The 13,972-nt window shown below is 39.7% G+C and overlaps 1 protein-coding gene across 1 annotated transcript in view; it reads right to left on the bottom strand.

Annotated features, from left to right (window-relative positions):
- Positions 1-7,001: 7,001 nt before the first annotated feature.
- LOC104394375 (pancreatic triacylglycerol lipase-like) overlaps positions 7,002-13,972 on the bottom strand; it is a 14,827-nt gene continuing 7,856 nt past the window's right edge. The window contains exons 6-12 of the mRNA XM_010003959.1: positions 13,482-13,609; positions 13,130-13,249; positions 11,242-11,360; positions 10,088-10,217; positions 8,896-9,007; positions 8,304-8,471; positions 7,002-7,065 (exon numbers count right to left, since the gene is read on the bottom strand). Of these exons, the coding sequence (XP_010002261.1) occupies positions 7,002-7,065; positions 8,304-8,471; positions 8,896-9,007; positions 10,088-10,217; positions 11,242-11,360; positions 13,130-13,249; positions 13,482-13,609 (841 nt within the window). The remainder of the gene's footprint in view (positions 7,066-8,303; positions 8,472-8,895; positions 9,008-10,087; positions 10,218-11,241; positions 11,361-13,129; positions 13,250-13,481; positions 13,610-13,972) is intronic.

Below are 13,972 nucleotides of genomic sequence, written 5' to 3'. Positions count from 1 at the left end.
GCTTCTGACAGCTTTTGACATATCTGAAGACTAGTCTTGCACTTGCCCTGAATCTAATTCTCTAATCCCCAGGTCTTTCAATCACGTTTTTGAGACCTGTGATCTTTTTTTTATGACTCTGTTGGAAGCTTTGAGGGTTAGATGGTGGATGCTTGTTTCTTGCAGATAAACATCTCACTGCTGGAAGGACATTTGAAAACTGTTGCTGAAGTCATTCTGTGTGCACACACATGGAGGACTTGTGTTGGGCACATCCCACTACAGAACAGAAAGCTCTGGAGAAACATCAACAAACTATGCACTGTAATGTGAGTGTGGTTGAGGCACATTGTGTTTTTGACTTTTGCAAACACTGATTAAAGGCCTTCATGTGTGCAATATGAGGGGTGAGTGTTTAAGCCTTAGCAGCTCATTATAGTACTTAATATTCTATTAGATGGGTGTGTTTTTGGTAAATTGCACTTAGGAGGTAACAACAAATCATGGTTATGAAATGTCCTGAGAGTTCTGCACTCATTTTGCTTTTAGAATTGACATTGATAAAGCATTTTCCCTGAACTTTGATACTGTTGAAGTTCTGAAAATGTACTTGTGCTTTACTGACCTGAAGTGTGTTGAGCTTTTCAGCTGCCTGAAAAATAAATACTGCAAGGAAAAACTTCAAATAGGGTGAGAAATCCAATAATTTCTGAACAACTTGCTGGGGAAGTTCAGGCAGGATACACTGAGCTTTTTCCTGAGAATTTAAAATGCAGTAAGATACTCCAGCTGCAGAAAACTGGGCTTCACTCTGAATTTAAAAACTCATTTCATCTGGTAGTCACCCCTATATTTGACTAGGTGTCAGCCCTTCTGGTCTTTAAGTTTCCCTTAAACACACCCCATCATTAAAATCCCTATCTCTTCTTATGTGGCTTGTGCTGGACATAATGTGCTTTGGAAAATGAGGATCTAGATGAAGAGTATTGTAAGATAGTGTTTTAGAATTGGTGGTTTAACTGCTATTTTACTCCAAATTGATGGGTGCAGAAGAATCTTTTAGCAGATCCTAAGTGCTCCATCACCTAAACCTAGATGGCTGGTATGATGCAAATGTGTGGTAACTGTGGAGCAGTTTCCTCTCTGCTTCACCAGTGGAGAAAAAAGAATTGCTGTCAGCAGTGGCACAGCTCACTCTAGTGAAAACTCCCTAACACAAGAGAATTGTTTTACCTGCTCTGTTCTCCACAAAGGTAAAATGATGCCTTTTCAAATTGTCTCCATCCCCAAAAACCCTCACAGGAACAAAGAAGTTGATGGGATTGTATGAGAATCGTGGAGTGCCCAGAGAACCCCAGGAGATCTGCCCTAGAGATACGTATGGTCTGCAAATGGCTTGGCTGGGATTGATGGAACAGCTGGACCTCTCAGGTACCAAAGCAGAGCCAGAAAACAGCTGGTGAAACTCTCCAGTTTATTAAACCCCTCTGAGGGCTTTTTGTGTGTTAAATTATATTCCTCTTCCCAGAGTACTATTAGCATATTCACCTACATTTAAATAATTAATTTTCTCGTTATATGCCAACTCTTAATTTTTAGTTCTTTCAAAATTATTGAAATCTGTGACAAGAGACAGTGATATGAGGAAACGTTTGGTTCCTGGTTTGTTAATCAATTCCATCATATCCCATTCTTCACAATTGCTTTATTTAATAGCACCAATTTCTGCTTTCAGGTCTTGACTTCCCTGTTAAGCATTTTAAGTTTCAGATTCTTTTTTTAATCTTTTAACCTTTATCCCTTTGATTTTTTTTTTCTCAGCCTATAATTTATTATACAGTCTCCTGTCAGAGGAGGAGGTAGACTAGGTGATTTTTACTGTATTGCAAATTATAATTATTATCGTTATTTGCATTAGTAATGGATTCATTCTTATCACTGAAAACAATCCCATTATCTGATCAGACAGTTATCTTCACACTGCCCGTGATCATATATTTTCATTAGGCATCTCTTTCTCTGGGGGTCAAAAGGAGAATTATTCTTTAGTGCAGTCGCTTTTCACTTTTAACAGTTTCCTTGATTAAAAAGAAGCTCCTAATCCTCCACAATTGCCCTTTTCTGCTGCCATGTTGCCATCCCTTCCAACCCAGCAAGGACTGGAATGTCACTACTATGAACTGCCCTGGAAGAGGGTTTGTAATTGAGCTTCAGTGGGAGGAGCTGAGAGGCTGATTTTCGTGACCCAGTGAAGACATTTTGACTCTTTTTTGAATGAAAACAAAGGCTCGAGGATCTTCAGTCTCTCTTTAATGAAGAGGAAAAGCCTCCTTTCCCAAGCTCTCTCTCCTTGCATTTTGTGGGAGATGCAGGTGTGCACGACATCCTCCTTTCTGACTCCCCACTGAGTTTACTGTGCATTTGCAGGGCTGTGAAACGGTCGGATGGCACCAGTGTCCAAACTGCAAGCAAAGGGGAGATGAAAAAGGTTGGGGAGAAACATGAGGTCAGGCCATAGACCCTCCCAAGGGACTGACAGCAGCCTTGATAGAGCTGAAGGTGATGGATAAACTCTTTCATGCTTCTCTCACCTTGATTTTTATTCCCTCATCAAATGACAGATGGTTGGTGTTTGATTAAGGAATTAAGGACAGCAGGAAAAAGGTTGTCAGTCTAAAACAAGTGTAGGTTTATTTTTAAGAAACTCCTTGGGAAGTTTCTGTAGCCTGACTTGGGCTGCTATCAGCAAACACCATGCTCAGAGTTCAGAGAAGGAGGGGATGGCTTCTGCTCTTCCATCGTCTCAGGCAAGACACACACATGCTCACTGTGTGTTTTGCATCCCACCTAATGAAGGTGATGACTATGTTCCTCCTGCATGCAGACCCTCTTCTGAGAGAGAAATGTCTCATGGAGACCTGACTTTCCAAGAGGGAGAATCAGCACTCCCAGGGAAATCCAAACTCTGAAAATGCACACCCCAAACTGAGGCAACCAAGCTGCCAATATTGTTCATTGTTGTTATTTTTAATGAGTGTGAGAGTGATGTTTATGTAAATTTATATGCAAAACTAAAATAATGATAATTACTGTGCAAAGAAGTGCATTGCTTTGGGGCTTTAGACCCTCTTCTTTCCCCCTTCACCTCCCTAATTTGTTTGATGTGGGGCAATTAGCCACTTCTTGCAGTTAAAGGTAAGATTTTTTCATAGGATATGTACCACAATAATAATTACATGGGCCGTGGCACAAAGAGGGACTTGAATGTAACTTTTTTCTTTGGGTCTCACATAATGTCTTCAACATGTTAGCAAGTTGTAGGAGCCACTCCATTGTTACTGCATAATTCAATACAACATTTAGACTAATTTAAAGAGTACTTTGCTTCTTGGTTCTATTGGTGTACAGGCACAATTTAGAAGTAAGTGGCATGTAGGCCACTGTTAGTATTTTTTAATTTAAGGCTGTGGGAGCATCATATTGACCCTCTCCTTTCTGCCTCTGCCCCCTGCTAAAGCCTTCTGCTTTGACTGATTGAAAATGCTGTGAGACTTTACCCTTTCATTGTCTTCAAATTTCAGAGCCTATGCAGAGAGAAAAAAATGGGCATCTGAACGTATTACATACATTTTTTATGCAAAAGACAATGTTTTCGTCAAGTAAATATATCCTTTGTCAAAGAAACTGTTTCCAATTTTTAAAAGTAACAACATTTTAAAAAGTTTAGCCTTGTTTTTCCACAATTAAATACAACTGCACTGACTATATGTTTCTGAAGTATGAGGGTGTGGCCAAATAGCTTGTGATTTACACCCAAATTAAGAACAAAATAGCCTGCAGGCATAACACAATAAAATTCCTGTTTGCAACCTCTGAGGACACATCCCAGAAAGGTATGGAAATAAATATGCATACATAAACACTGTCAGCTGTGGCTAGGTGATGAAAGCTCTAATGTGACAAACCAGATTACAAACAGCCTCAAGAGGTTCAGGAAGGAGAATTCATCAATGCCAAATTAAGATATGCTCAGATATTTCTTGAAAGATAGAACCTCATTATCCACTGATTTATGGAGCAAAGTAATGACTATAGACAGCACTGTCTAAAGACAACAATGAGCACTGCTGTATCTCAGTTATAATTAGAGTCACATGAAATCTTCAATTATTTTTTTTTATTGTTCTCAGATGATTTGTAATATAGGAGAGAAATACATTGCACATGGCAATCTAAAATATAATGAAAATACGTGGCCTAAGTAGCTCCTGTATTTAAAATTCTGATTGTAATGCTGCCCACCAACAAAATCATAGTAATTTCTGGCAGGAATTATAAAACCTAAACTACAGCATAAAGTGTTGTTCACCAAATTACTCATTCCATATCCACAATTATAGCCCATTTGTTTTCTTATGCTGATAACAAAAGATCCATTTTAAGATCTGCATTGTGCTACTCTTCCTTTAATAAATAAAAAGCTGCAAAATAATGCAGATAAAACCCAAAACATTTCTACATTTAAGGATTCAATCAAAGACTTGCCATGAGTGCTGTGATATTAAAGTTTAAAAAAAATATTAAAATCATCACTTTAGTGTGTATTTTTCAACATGATTTGTCACAAATAGCTTTCCCGATAGATAAGAATGATTATATGGTAAAGAGCATAATTTATATATCTCAAGCACTTTGCTTTTGTCACCGACATCGTTAAGGAATTTGACACGTTTGCAGGAGAACAATATATGTCAACTGAAATATATACCAATTAGCCATAAATGGGACACTGAAATGAATGATGCATCTGCATGCTGTACTTACAAGTAATAACATGTGGTTTAAAGTCGCTTGCGTTTCCAAACAAGAATTCTTTTCATGTTGTCATTTAAAAAATCTAATATTTCAAAAGGTCAGGAATAAGTAGCACCATTAGCATTAAAAGCTAGCTAAAGGGAAAGTGATTTGTTGTTCATTTAACATTGCATTTTATGTAATAGCTTTGTAAAGTGTTCGGAAGGGGGGGGAGAGATTTTGCTGTGCTAAAACAAGATGACGGCAGCTCCAGTTCATTATTAAAAGGAGATTTTTTTATTATGCTATTGTCAACTTTAATGTCTTGATTCTGTTAGGTGTTTGTTAAAATTACATGGGCTGCTGAAGTGGCTATGGCAAAGGATAATGCAGAGAATATCATGACTGTCAAAACAATTGTGTAGGCAAGAATCAGCTTTTACTAAGGTAAAGGAACAAAAGAGAAAGGAGAAACTCTTCTGCAGTGATAGGAACTTAGTAACCCTGTTATGGTTTCCTCAGCAGGAGGTACTGAGATCAGGAAGCCAAATTTTAGAAGGGACAAGCCATCAAGGCAGAAGGAAACAGGTGATGCCAGAGGGATGCGAGGTACGTGGAACCACGCCCCCCCCCCCAGATACCAACTCCTGTGTCTATGGCTGAGCATCCTTTGAGTGAACCTCTGTTTATCTCCCTGGTGAGGGGATGTGTGTTCCCTTCTGGGAGTTAAAATGTGTAGAGTAAAATTGTGTAGAGTCCTGCAGCTGGATCTTCTGCCTCCTGCACAGCTATTGTTGTGCAGCTGCAGAGAGACAAGAAAGGTATTGCAGGAGCAACCCAAAACTAGACTTACCTGATGCAGGACAGTTTATATCCTTGAACTTATTAAATCTTACTTTCTTATTCTACTGCTATGAGGCTGACCACAGGTGGGAAAAACTAGAGCCAAAATAAGTGTTAACTTATAACCCTCGTGGGCAGCATAGGCTGGTAAACAACTACACAAAGCAAACTTGGCCATGTGCTTGCTGCTGCCATGGGGAGCTGCACAGGGAGAGGAGCAGAGTCATGAAGGGAAGACACAGGTAACATCATCAGGATAAAAACCACTCGTTTTTCCCTTGTGAGAGAATTCAGACAAGAAATTGGCTTAACATTTTAATACCCTGCACATCTATAACAGCGTAGCAAGGGGTGACCCCTTTAGTAATTCACTTATTTATTCCCAATTATCCTCCCAAGGGCAAGGTTTCAGGGACTCAGAAAACAGTGATTATCCAGATCCAAATTTAATTCACATCATGCTCCTAGGTCAGCACAATTCGATAGTGCCTTTTAATCTGGGCAAGAAGCACAAGTGCATTTTAAAAAGTTTTTAAACATAAAAACATGCCTGCACATCTCTGACTAAAACTGAAATTGCTGAGGCTGAGGGAGCTCAGACAGGATTAGGTTAGAGCCAAAAATGAATTTGTGAAGTGTCCACTCTTCAGCTGAATGTGTTTATCAAAAAGCAGAGAAAGAAGTGACTCCCTCTTTGCATTACCTGTTTTGACCACATCATGTGGCAGTTTTGTTCAGGGCTGAGGGCCAGCACCTGGGATGTCAGAACACTTTGGTGATCTTTCTAAGTATTTAAGTGGAACTCCACTATCTGAAATCTGCTATGCAGCTTTCTCAAATGAATTCTGTCTATGTCATATGGTACAAGCTTAGTTCAGTGTTAACACAGCAAAACATTTTACCAGATCTCCATCATGTTCACTGTTCCATCTCTCACATGTAATTAAAATTGAACTTCTGACCTGACTTTGGAACCACTTGCCCTCCTATCTCTGCTTCATCTTTACCTCACACTAATTCTGAGTTTAGCCTTCAGTTGGATTAAGAACTTCAGCTTCCTTAATCCTTTCCTCCTATTCACAAGCAGGTCTGCTTTCTTTTGGTTCCCAGGTGCCACTTCCCAAATTCTGTTACCTGCTCCCTTTCCTCTTCTTGTCTGAGATTATTTTGAAACAGGCTGAAATCAGGGGAATTTTTTAATGGGTTTTGGCTCATTCACTCTTAAAATTTCTGTCTATGGAGAGGTATCCATACACCCCCCCAAAGCCAGCGAAGAAGCCCCAACACAAGTTGTCAGTATTACAACTGCAGTGACTGCAGACTCCAGTGCTTTATGCATGAGAAGCTTTTATTGGTAACAAGGTTTTGGGCATCCATATGTGGTGTTAGCAAGCAGTAAGAGTTTGTAGAACATCCTCCCTCACTTTCTCGGAACCACAGAAACGGAATCTGAAGGAAAAAACAAACAAACAAGCCCCTTGAATCATCAGTATCTGTTGGGATTATATGAAAGGATTTTTTAAATGTAAGTCAGCTTGTCATTTGACACAACTGAACACAACATGTTTTGAGCTCCTGAATTTGAAATAATATTACTGCTGGAGAAAGAATTGGTGGGCTGTATTTATTCTGCTTTACTGCCTGCCTTCCTTTTGATTTAACAGTTTTGGTTTTGGGTTGCTTTTATATTTTTATTTTTTTATTTTTATTTTTTCAGATTTTGTGCCACCATCACTATGCATAGGAACTACTTGTGCAAAGAGCATGAGCCAGGCAAGGAGTGAGCACATATCTACAGAAATACACATCACCAGCAATGTGCCTTGGTGAACAGGAGCTCCAACTGAGTTGAGGAGCTCTGCTTAAAGGTAATGCTGCTGGGTTGAAATAATTTTGCTTTGCTTGAAACTGTTTCTATCTCCTGTTTTGTCTTTTAAATGTTGGCGTTTTAATGATTGATTTTTATATGGATCTCAAACATATCCTGTAATTCCTTTTCTAGATACCTAATCATGAGTTGGGTGAAATAAAACAAGTGATCAAGCAAATGAAGGGGTTAAAAAGTCCAAGAAAATTAGTAAAACTGGATCTATAAATCACATTTCACAATCTGAGCATCCAAACCATATTCCATGAGTGTACAGAAGTCAGTTTTATCCTGTTTCCCTCAACTTTAGATTTAGGATTTTAAGGCTTCCAATGTCTTGCTCCCTGGAAGGAGAGGCTTTATGTCATGGTTCTCTCTTGTCAGTCATGATCTCAGAGACCATCAATATCAATGGAAAACTTCCACTGGCTCCAGCTGACAGTGGGTCAGACATCATAATGCAAGCTCACACAGATGACCAGTTCTTGTGGTCAGTGAGTAGGAATATAGCAAGAATGATGCTGATAATCCCAGTCAAGACTTATTCTTCTTAACCAAAGGGTTGTACAGGAAGTCTGCTCTTCTGAAGGCTGGGAATATTTTATGTTTTTCTTTGAAGCTATTTAAGGCAAAGGGTTGAACTAGTAGTGAACTGAACTATGGATGAACAGTGTCTTGAAAGGAAGGAAATAAAAGGTTTTCTTGAGAGTTTCTGAATTATTTCAATAGCTTTTCTTGTGAAAGTTCTTTCACCCCTCATACAATTTTGTCATCTGTCATCCCAAGTAAGTTTCAGGATTTTCACAACGGATGTACTTACTCTGTTCCATTTTGTCCTACTTGTACTGTGATAGTTGCAGCTCCTAGTTTAGGAAGAGTTGGATTTATCACATTGTTGTTCCAAAGGAATTTAACCTTTGTAAGTGTTCCAACATTAACTTCTGCATCAATGAAGCTTGTGTAAGTGTTGCTTGGTTTGAGGGTTCCCCTGTGAAAAATAACATTTTATGGAGTGAGGCATCCTGACTTTTAATATTAATTACTAGTCCTGTCACCTGATTTGCTATAGTAGCAAGTGAGTAGAAAGTTAGTAGAGAAATAATATTTATCTTGTAGCATGGTAGTAACATTATTGCTGGTTTTCCAACATAATATATCCCAAATCAATGTTTGTCAGAAGCAAAGGCTTCTGACTACCTTCATCAGGTAGGCCTGATGGCAAGACAAACCCTGTAGAGAAGGTAGATCTTGCTCCCTGTTGCTTACGTAGGCAGGGATTTTTGCACCTAAGAACTTTAAAATTAATGTTAATTAATGGGATACACAGGACCAATTTTAACAAAAACATTAACTGAAAATATGATTACACATTCTAGAACTGAAATTTCTTTTTGATTGAATTTTGAACTTACTTGAAGATCTGATGCTGCCTTGTGTTCCCATCATTTCCATACAGGGCAATATTTATATATCCTTTAACTTTTCTTTTTCCAGAGAGGGTCACAGTTACTTTGTACCTCCAAACTACACAGAAGAAATACAGCAAATTAGATTGTACCCAGGGAGAAACAGTCTCAAAAATAGCAAGTGTTGATTTCTGGGGTCTCAACAGTGTTATTTGAAAGCAAAAGAAAATTATAATTGCCTTTCACTTTCAGCTCAAGGCTACATCACAGACTGACAGGGGTTAACACAATGCTCTCTCACACCTGAATTGTGGTGCTCCCTGCTGCCCTTGGGTTATAACCATGCAAAACAAACACAAAACACCAGTGAGTCAGATCTGTCATTATGTCCTAATGAGGTCAACCTGTGCTACTTTCTGGGAGAAAGAAAAAAAAACCACAACAAACTAGTCCCTAACATACTAAACACAATCTCCATCCCAGCATTTTGGTTGTGAACTTTTTCAGTGTAGTTGCAAAGAAGGTGTTGGGAATAAGTATGGATACATAACAGGATATAAACAGTTTAAAGGGATTGTAAAAAGTTTCTGAAGCTCAAGGAGAATATTTTTTTGGTGACTTCCTTTTAGCACACAATTTGCAAAAGCAGCTCTTCTCTCTCCAACTCTTGTTTATAAAGGAAGAACCATCTTGTGAGAGCTAATATTGAGGGTAACCTAGGCTTCAAAGGAGCTTGACTGGGCCATTCACTTTTCAAAGCAGGGCCAGCTTTGGTCAGCTTGCTCTTGGCCTTTGTCAAATGGAGTTTTGAATATCTCTAAAGACAGAGGTTTTACAGCATCTCCCAGCCCTGCTTCCTGCATTTAACCACTGTTCTTGTGACAGTAATTTTCATACAATTTCATAAAAATGTCACTTGTTGCAACTTTCATGCCTATCCTCATTTCTCCATGCACCTTGTGGTGGAGCCCACTAGACATCTCAGTGACCTTCACTGGACTCTGTAAGTTTGTCAACATCTTTCTTGAACTAAAGGATCCAGCACTTGCACTGGAGCAAAAGAGGAAAAGGCATGAAGAATTGAAGAGCCATGGCACTGCCATGAGGTCTGTTAATCTGTTAAAATTAATTGTAAAACAGGAAAATAGGAAGGTTTGTTTACAAGGAGTAGGTAGCAATGGAAGCAATCAAAACTCACGAGGAAAATCTTTGGCCTCTCCAGTATTCAGGTAAAATTTCTGAAAATCATATTTATTTTTCCCTTTGAATTTATCTGCATAGTGACCCATATTTGGACATCCCTCTCGTGGGCATGGGAAACAGCTTCCCTAGTGAAAAAAAATACATCTATTAATAAAATTATCCAGCCAGCCAAGGAAAAAAATAATCAGTCACACAACTTATTTTTGACATACCCACCTAACTGGCCCCATGTCACAGCAACAACAAATTTCAAGTAACCCATTCTGTGACTTGAAAAAGATCATATAAGCTAGCCAGCTTTCCCAAAGGCTCTGATTTTTAAGGGCTCTTCTTTAAATTTCATGCCATTTGGCTCTATCCAGGCACATCAGTGACATCCTTGAGTAGTCTTGGACTGAAGCAGGGAGGAGGAGGTGTCCTTCCCAGCAACTGATGAGAAAAATACTATCTCCTTATACCTTCATGTTGGATCAAGAACAGCTTTGTCTTGAAAACAAGACTCATTTTTGTTGTGAAAGCAGCTTTCTACTACCATAAGAGAAGCAGGTAGTCACCTTCTCCCAGAGTGGTCTGAGAAGTGAGGTCTCTATTACCTGCTCAGAACATATGCAGTCATTCTAAGCACTATGTAGGTTAGTACCTCTGTCTGTTCTGCCTGTGGGATATCAACCCATTAATTCCCTGCTGCTCTTGCCCTGTGTCCCAGTCTAGAATAGGGAAGGGCTTCCTGACCTAGTCCATAAAACATTACTCTTTGTCCCTGAGGCCATCTTAAGTCACCAAAGGACCATGGACTGACCCCCATCAGGCCATCACGTGTGATTTACTTGTTTTGAAAATAAGATGTTTAAGCTGTGTTTGAAAGCTCACCAGCTACAGTCATTGGGTTTACAGTCATTGCTGTTAGATAATTAACTTTGGTGGTTAAGGGGGCAGGCTCTCCTCCTTGTATCCTTGTTTTTATCTTGCCTTTCCATGTTTGACCCATGTCAGCTGCACGAGCTATCATACTTTAGAGTTCTTCACAGTTACTTCTCTTACAGATGCGCTTGTTGGGTGTAAACTAGTATAACTAAATGGAATTTCAGATGTCTAGATAAGAGCCCCTTTTTCTATAGGGTCCATCCTGAGACTCTGAGAAATACTTACAGATTGAAAAAGCTCATATGAAGCACAAGAATAGCCTAGAAATCCATCAGGGTAGATGATGCTGTCCGAGTAATACTTGTAACTCCGTAAATGATTACAAGCCACAAAGTCCCGAGTTCCTGTGAACAGATGTGCCCAGGTTAGTTCTTCCCTTCTGTTGCTGTTTGAGGAAAGTTATCATGGGACAGCAGTGTGCCCTCGTGGCCACGACAGCCAATAGTATCTTGGAATGCATTAAGAACAGTGTGGGCAGCAGGTCAAGAGAGGTTCTCCACCTCTACTCTGCCCTAGTAGGTCTATATCTGGAGTATTGTGTCCAGTTCTGGGCTTCCCAGTTCAAGAGGGACAGGGATATGCTGAAAAGTGTCCAACAGAGGCTATGAGGATGATTAAAGGACTGGAACATCTGTCATACGAGGAAGGGCTGTGAGACCTGGGGCTGTTTAGTCTTGAGAAAAGAAGACTGAGAGGGGACCTGGTTAATGTCTATAAATACCTGCAAGGTGGGTTTCAAGAAGGGGCCAGTCTCTGTTCAGTGGTGCCTGTGACAGGACAAGGGGAAATGGCACCAAGTGACAACACAGGAAGTTCCACCTCAACATGAGGAATAACTTTACTGTGAGGGTTACAGAGCCCTGGGACAGGCTGCCCAGAGAGGCTGTTGAGTCTCCTTCTCTGGAGACTTTCAAAACCCATCTGGATGTGTTCCTGTGTGATCTGCCCTGGGTGTTCCTGCTGCAGCAGGGAGGTTGAACTTGGTGATCTCCAGAGGTCCCTTCCAACCCCTGTGATTTCCTGTGAAAGGGTACTGACTGCCACAGCCCTGGCCGTGTCATCGGGGTGCATCATTGCTCCTCCAAAGCCTCATTACAATTCTTAGAGTGTGAAACATCCTGTTGGAAACTTGCTTTTGCAATAAATTGATGCTCTGAGGAATGACATTGACTCAACAGGTATAAAGTGCAAAGTTGAAATGCTTTGTGGAGACTGTGCAGCTCAGCCTGGCCCAGCCCTCCCCTCACAAACGTGTATTCAAACCATCTGACCGAGTTTCATCATAGAAGGGAGAGCTGCATGAAGCAGGTCTTTTACAGGCAACCGTTTCATTACCATAACAAAAGAAAACCAAATGCAAAGTATTTAACAGGGAACTTCCAAGGACAATGCTGATTTGCTCCAGCTGAGGACTCCAAAACAAAACCATTATTATCATTTGGGGGGTGTCTAAGGAAGGGAGACATTTAAAATAAAATAATGAATATATTATTTTCCTTTGTGTTGCTTTTATTTTCCTGATTTTATTACTTTTATTTTTCCTGATTTTAGGTTAAAAAGATCATATACAACAGAGCATGCGCTTTAATTTCCCATTGTTGATAAGTTTACAAAGAAAAAAAAAAGTAATGTCTCCATCTGCATTGAATTAAACCTGGAGAAAAAGGCTAGTTATAACAAATAAGTTAATGGGTTCCCAGAGTTTAAGGTGTTTGCAGTAATGTAAGAAAGATCTTGGATAATATACTGACAAATCATTGCCCTTCTCCACCCTGTGCTCCTCCTAAACTGAAAGGTGAAAAGTGAAATGTGTTGTTACAGCCCCTTCAAAAATTTTGGCACAGTTTCAGTAACTTTTGTTTCAGCTCATAGATACTTTAGAGGAGGCATTTTTTCCAGAAGCATTTTTTCCCTTTGTCTTGTTTGTTTTCGAACAAACTCTGGAAAATGATGTGTTTTGAGTCTATTAACAGTTTCCCTGCATTCTGCAGCTGTGTATGCAGGTGAACACACCAAAAGCTAATGCAAAACACCTGAACTAAGGGAAATTAAGTTGACACAGCTTGATAGGAGTGACCTTCTCCTGAATTTGTAATGTAATTGACACACTTACCTTCCCAGATGCCATCGAGATCTACGATCTGTGAAACCGGGTTCTTTGCACACCCTGGCATCTCCTTTCCTCCATTTGGATAAAAGTCAATGTGTCCTACAGCAGGGCTCATGCCAAAACCTGAAGCATTTAAAGCAGAGGTAAGCATGTTTTAAATTGTCTTGTACCTATATTTGCTGGCTAGAAGTTTGTCTGTGCTTGCTATTTTCAGAGCTGTTAGTGGTCAAGGCTGTGTATTTGTTCTATGTGTATCTACCATCCAGCACAACTGAATCTTGATGAGTGAAGAGGATACTAAAGTGCCACAGGGCATAAAAAATTTGGTTTCGATACAACAGAGCTGAACACTCACCTAAGTTGGGGATTGTGGGAGCTGAATCTGTGTGGATAACATCAACAAAGTCTGCATCAGATTTATCCAGTCTGACTTCAATTGGGGTGCCTTGAAAATAAGGCTGAGCAGGATCCAGTCCTGGAAGAAAAACACTAGTCTCATGTACAGATACAGAGATGTAGATGTATCAATAACACCATGATTGTGTATAATGAATGTCACATATGTAGTTGCCTATGATGCCTCATATCTAAGTAGCAAAGGCATGAATAAAATCATGTGTGCTCCCACTTACCAACTGGCTTTTCTCCCAGGTTACCTGTGTGAAGCCTGTTGAATTTTACTGCTTTGCATCACTGTCAAATCCCAACACTTGGATATCACCTTGTGGCTTTGGCCTTTTTTGTAGTTGAACTTTCCTTTAATGATGTTGCTGAAATTGAGGTTACCGTGTCTGCATCCCATATAACTACCTGCATGGTTTCTAGAGTACCTTGTTTGAGAGTACT

This window comes from Chaetura pelagica, unplaced genomic scaffold, assembly GCF_000747805.2.
Source record: "Chaetura pelagica isolate M959 unplaced genomic scaffold, ChaPel_1.0 scaffold248, whole genome shotgun sequence".
NCBI lineage: Eukaryota > Metazoa > Chordata > Aves > Apodiformes > Apodidae > Chaetura > Chaetura pelagica.
The sequence above is the reverse complement of the archived record's forward strand: the minus strand, read 5'-3'. Positions and strand labels throughout refer to the sequence as shown.